This window comes from Branchiostoma floridae, chromosome 4 (assembly GCF_000003815.2).
Source record: "Branchiostoma floridae strain S238N-H82 chromosome 4, Bfl_VNyyK, whole genome shotgun sequence".
NCBI lineage: Eukaryota > Metazoa > Chordata > Leptocardii > Amphioxiformes > Branchiostomatidae > Branchiostoma > Branchiostoma floridae.
The window spans coordinates 19,048,736-19,054,658 of NC_049982.1; the positions used below are offsets into that span (position 1 = coordinate 19,048,736).

General features: G+C 42.9%; 1 protein-coding gene across 1 annotated transcript; it reads right to left on the reverse strand.

Moving 5' to 3' along the window:
• Positions 1-1,572: 1,572 nt before the first annotated feature.
• Positions 1,573-5,552, reverse strand: LOC118414931 (zonadhesin-like; the record flags this gene model as incomplete). Its single annotated transcript, XM_035819269.1, is given in 6 exon segments — positions 1,573-2,540; positions 3,029-3,180; positions 3,947-4,091; positions 4,461-4,681; positions 4,807-4,980; positions 5,379-5,552. Coding segments are annotated over 6 exon segments (1,124 nt in total), but the record flags the coding sequence as incomplete, so codon positions are not given.
• Positions 5,553-5,923: the final 371 nt, after the last annotated feature.

Below are 5,923 nucleotides of genomic sequence, written 5' to 3' on the forward strand. Positions count from 1 at the left end.
ATCAACAGGTGTTTGTCCTCAATCCAATCCAGCAACCGATCCGGATGTAATTATATTTCAGCCATACATAGTATGGTGAAATATATTGTATTCGTAATGTTTCTTTCTTTCTTTCTTCTTTCTTTCTTTCTTTCTTTCTCCTGTCAAATCTTCAAAGTGATTCATCTCCGCCGTTCCTGTACCAAATGACCTGAAATTTGGCACAAGGGTAGAGTGAGCCAATACCAAAATGTGTTTTTTTCATTTTTTTCATATCTGCTCCTTAAATGATTTTATTAAGGTTTTATTGCAACTTTTGGACCAAAACTGTATAATTTGGCCCCCTGTACCATGGTATTACATCCAAATGACCTGAAATTTGGGACAGAGGTACCCTAGATACTTATTCAAAGGATCCATGTATAATATTTGGTATAAATCACTTCAAAATGGCTCCTTAAGGAGATTTTTGTGGGAGAGTTTTGGATATGTGAGATTGAAGCGCCGAGGTCAACGACCTCTAGGTCATTCTGGTGTGTCAGGGCCACAGGTGTGCCAGGTAGATCCAATTATCTACCTACCTACCTAGTCCATAGACATCCAGGTGGTTGGGGGACAAGGTAAATCCAATTAATGACCAGCCAATGAGCAAGCTCATTTTGCTGGAAGAGTCCATTGTTGGACAGGGGGTGTTTTTTAAAATTTACTTTTAGACTTTGGTGATAATGCCAATTTTTTTTTTAGCGGAAGTGTTTTTGCACTGAACCACTTGACATAAGACTACTACTGGGACAGTCCATTTTTGCACATAGGGGGGATTTTTTAAAAATTCAGTTTTGGACATGGGTGATGATTCCGAATTCCATTTGTTGAATGGAAGTTGACCCCCACCTGAAGACTGCACATGAGGAGGATTCGGCAGCCGATCAGCAAGCCTGGTGTTATCTGGAAGAGTCCATTCACGCACGGGGGACTTTTTTAAAATTCAGTTTTGGACTGTGTTGCTTATTATACAAAAGGCCATGTACTGTGAGTATTTCTGGACTATTGTGCAATTTTAAACAGGGTGTGCTGGGAGATTCCATTCTTCGACGAAGGGGGTATTCTTTTAAATTCATTTTGTGGGCTTTGTTGATTATGTCGATGTCCTATTTTTGCTGATGTACTTTTGGATCGCTCCAACTTACATAGGGGTATAACAGGAAGAGTCGATTCTTGCACAGAGGGGTTTTTTTTTTCATATATGGTTTTGGACGGCTGATGATTCAAAATTCCATTACTTATCGGAAGTGTTTTTGGAGTCGTCTATTTTAACTTTCTACATGGAGTGCACTAGAAGAGTCCATTCTTGAAGGAGGTTTTGTAAGATTCATTTTTGCTCATAAGTGTGATTAGTAGTTAGAAGTCATTTTAAGCAGAAGTGTTCCATTTTTGCACATGGGTGATTTTGGAACAGTCTATTGTTACATGAGGAGGGAGATGGCTGAAATATGCTGTATTTGCTCTCAAGCAAATGTCGGCCTTTCTAGTTATATTCTATAATTTAATGATAATTGTGGTGGCCCACGCTCTGAATGTAAAAAAAGAAACAGGTTCATTTTTACAGCATTTGTTTATTGACTAAGCAAAAGCCATTGCTTTTAAGTTTTTGAATAGACAGTAACCGCATATCATTTCTACGTAACTTAATTGAAAAATTACAAGCCTGACCCTCTTGATAATCTGTCAACTTAAAGAAGTGTACAAACCCGTTTTATTTTACAAGTACGTTCAGAGCGAGTATACTCGTAAAATTGCAGCATTCTGAATGAAAAGTCATGGACATAGCCACAACATACCATAGCTGTATAGAATGTAACAAAGGTGTAACAGAAAATTGCATGATATAGAACTATTTCGTTTTACATATCTATGTGAAAACTTGCAGGCTATGTATTGAGACAGTCTAGCACCGATTAAATCCGGGCACTGCATACTCCATACACTTGAACATGCTTTTGACTGTCAACATTTCTTTGACTATATAATCATTATATTACTATATATATTATATTATCATACTTGCGCAAAGAAATAAATAAAACGAGATACACAATGTCTGTCATTTTCCTGAATTAGCTGAATGTAATGGCGTCTGACTTTAAAATTAATAAAATTCCCATGAGCAACTTTATAAGAAGCCAACAAAAATCCAATGCATCGCGTAGGGAAGCAAATACAGGAGCGATTTTGCAGGGTAAAGCCGAACCATATTCAAGATTACTGCTGTAAGTGCTGTCAACCATAAGGAGGCACTACTGTATTTACAACACAAACTCACAGATGAACATACGCTCATCGTCACAGTTGCCGAAACGCCAGCGGTACTTATCCCTCCTAACGCTACTCATGTAGACACAATCGTTACCCGGCAAGTTCAGTCGCAGAGCGCGCTTGGCCCAGAACTTGTTGCGTTTCCTCCTCTTGTACGGGTCGCCATCGCTCCAGATCAGTGTTCCTTCAGTCACCCTGTCACTCAAGCCGATCCACACGTCACCACCAGCAACACTCCCAGCCGCCCTCTGTGGAGAGTTGAGCACTATAAGCATAACTGATTTTCATCAGGGGGCATTGTTCTCTGTATCATCTAACGTTACAAATAAAGCCGGGGTTTTATGGCAAATTATGAGAACGACGGTTTCTGCAAAGTTAGTTAAACCCTTCCCGCGCCTGATGGCGCATAGGGCGGTGTCCATCTCTGTTTCCTTAGCCCAGGGCCACACTACGCAGTCACTACAGCAGGGGGCTAGTACACTGGTAGTGGTGTGTGTTCAACTTCCATACTCTTTCCTGAATGCTGAGTGCTAAGCAGAGAACGCAGCATGTGCCATTTTTAGTCTTTGCTATGACCCGGCCGGGGATCGAACTCACGACCTACCGAATGCAAGGCGAACACTCTACCCACTAGGCTATTGCAATATACCCACAGCCAAAAATTTCAAGCAAGCAAACAAACGAAATCACTTGCTGTTCTATGTGCTGAGCTATGATGAACACGTATGACGTTTACCCTTATCAAGTCGTAGGTCTTCTTCGTCTTGGCGGTGACCAGCTGAGAGCCGTCCTGGAAACACTGCTGTTCTGCGGCCCCGTAACTGGACGGGGTTGTCACCAGCTTGTAGCAGCTTCCAGGTCGATGTAAATATCCCTCCGGGCACTGTGCTGTATGGAGTGAGTTGGGAAAAGGTCGTAGATACTTCAATTAAGGGTTAATGACCCGCCCCGAGGTGTATATGGTGTCATTATACCCCCCCCCCCCCCACATTACGTCTACGAGCTCTAGATTACGAGGAGGCATGACCCTGACGGAAGGGGGGAAGTCTGACATTTCTTCGTCGGCATCAGGGTCATGTCTCCTCGTAATTTAGAGGTCGCAGACTCGTCGTCCGATCGATTTTCGCGTAATGTGAGGGGGTATAACGACATTTGCATCGACACTGGTGCCGGTGTTGATGCAAATCGACACCGGTGCCGGTGTCGATTCATTCTGACCAATCAGAGGAAGGATACAAACCGGCCTGGCCGGAATCTATGTGTTACTGCGGTACAGTCACTTCAGTAAAATGAGACATTAGAATGACCTTGACCCCAACCTTGTACTGGCATTCGTACATCAAACGTTAGGATTTACATACAATTTTGCAATATTATCATCCGTACACATAATGGTAAATATCATAGAGAGAACATGTGATTTCTGCGAGGTCTGTTTCAATGTATGTTAGTATTAACTAATAACTATGTAATGTAATCATATTACAAATGTAATCATGTTACAAATAAGTATGTAATCATATTGTCTACTTCAATTTTTTCATTCGCATTTTCGGTTGATCTTGTATCGGAACCTAGAATTAACAGCTAGATTTCTGCATGAAAGCTACGAAAAGCTTACTGAATGATGTTTATAACAAGACTCATCCCATACTTTGCCGCTGGCATGTCCAGAGCCCGTTCCTCCCGATGACGTGTATGTAGCCAGGTGCGCAGTCAATAACATAGCAAACCACCTCTGTGCCCTCACACTGGCAGACTAGTCCTGGAGAATCTCGCACCGCCCACTCATCCCCATCCTACAAGTTTGATATGAATGGCATGGATAGTATGTACCAAGTTTATACAATTATAGTCAACGTTAATAGTCTAGTACTAACACTTTACGTTGTGTCTTTTATCTGTTTGTTGTATGAAGTCTTTTAATTTTGTCAAACATCAATACTGTCTAAATATGGGCGTAAGAAGATACGAAGGAAGGTAGAAGATAAGTTCCTGATAGAGACACAGAGAGAGAAAGAAAGAGATAAAGACAGAGAGAGAGAGAGTGGTATAGAGTTCAGTATATTAGAGGACCAGTCCACAGCGTTTGAAGTGACCCGGCCATAACACATTCATTACTGAGGCTGCTGGCCTGTGGAGGCAAATCTCCTACACAGTTTACTTACATCATATTGCTCGCCTTCATAGTCACAACCATCGCTGCTGCACTGGTCCACAGGGATGCAGTCGCCGTCGTCCAGCACGTATCCGTCCACACAGACGCAGCGGGGCGCGCACACGGCCAGGCAGGGCTGCGCGGAGCTGGGGTCCGCACAGGTGGCGGGACAAGCCGACCCGCACTCGTTCCACTCGCTGTGGGGTGGGCATGGTGGTTCTGAAGTGGGCTCTGTTCAATAGGAAAGAAAACAATTCGCACTGGTTGATCAATCAGTTGGATCATATGATGTAACAATAACATGTAAGGGTTTGTTAATGAAGGTCGCTCCCGCGCTGCAAGGCGATGACACAGACCTGTCCCCTCACACTGGTCCTCTGGTATACAGCTGCCGTTGTTCAGCACGTACCCATCGTCACATGTGCAGCCGGCGATGCAGATCTTCGGACAGATGACGTTCGTTCCGAGATTCTCACATGTTGTCGGGCACGCCAATCCACACCAGTCCCAACTACTGTGTGCAGGACATTCTATGGATAAGGTCGATGAATTATAATCATTACCAACAGAGCAATGAAACTCCAATTGAATCATCAATGATCATCATGATGAGCAGCATTTGCGGATAGTAGATGTAGGTCGCTTCCATGTGTCTATCTGTGCTTATATCTATGAACCATACTGTAAGTATAACCTTATCTTTAACGTATATGCGTGCAAGCCACTGGCAGCGTCGTGTTGGCTAAGTATTTCTGCGTATTAAGTAGTATTGTTCGAATTCACGTCAACGGCCATTCGGCGTACAAATACAAGAGGCAGAATACAGGAGACAACTTGACATTGACAACGAGTTCGTACAAAATTAAAACAGTCAAACACATTGCACAGGCAAAGAAACCATCTACACAGGCTATGCGACTATACAGACCTGTCTCCCCACATTGATCCTGCAGGACACAGCTGCTGTTCTTTAGCACGTACCCATCATCACATGTACAGCCGGGAACGCAGATCTCCGGACAAATGACGTTCGTCCCGAGAGTCTCACAAGTTGTCGGGCATGCGGAGCCACACGGGTTCCAGGTGCTGTGTGCAGGACATTCTGCAGAGAACATCCAGTAGAAGATGAAGTGCACTTCACCGTTGATTGCGATATGTATGTCAATGATAGAAATACTCTATTTAGTTATATAGAAAGTAAATTCCCCCATTTTAGACACATGAGTAGCACTGACAACTTTATACTTCTCATGCGTTTTGACAAACCGACAAAAGCTAAACCCATACAGTCCTACATTTTCACCATTACCAAGAAGCGAGAAGAAGCCGAACTTTTGTGTTAGACTAGATTTGTGATACTTTTATACGTATATATCTTGACTTGTTGTGACCTGTACTTAGCTCGGTTGGGCAAAACTGTACAATAAAGGTCTTCATTTATTTATGCATTGATGACAATCAATGCCATAAGGT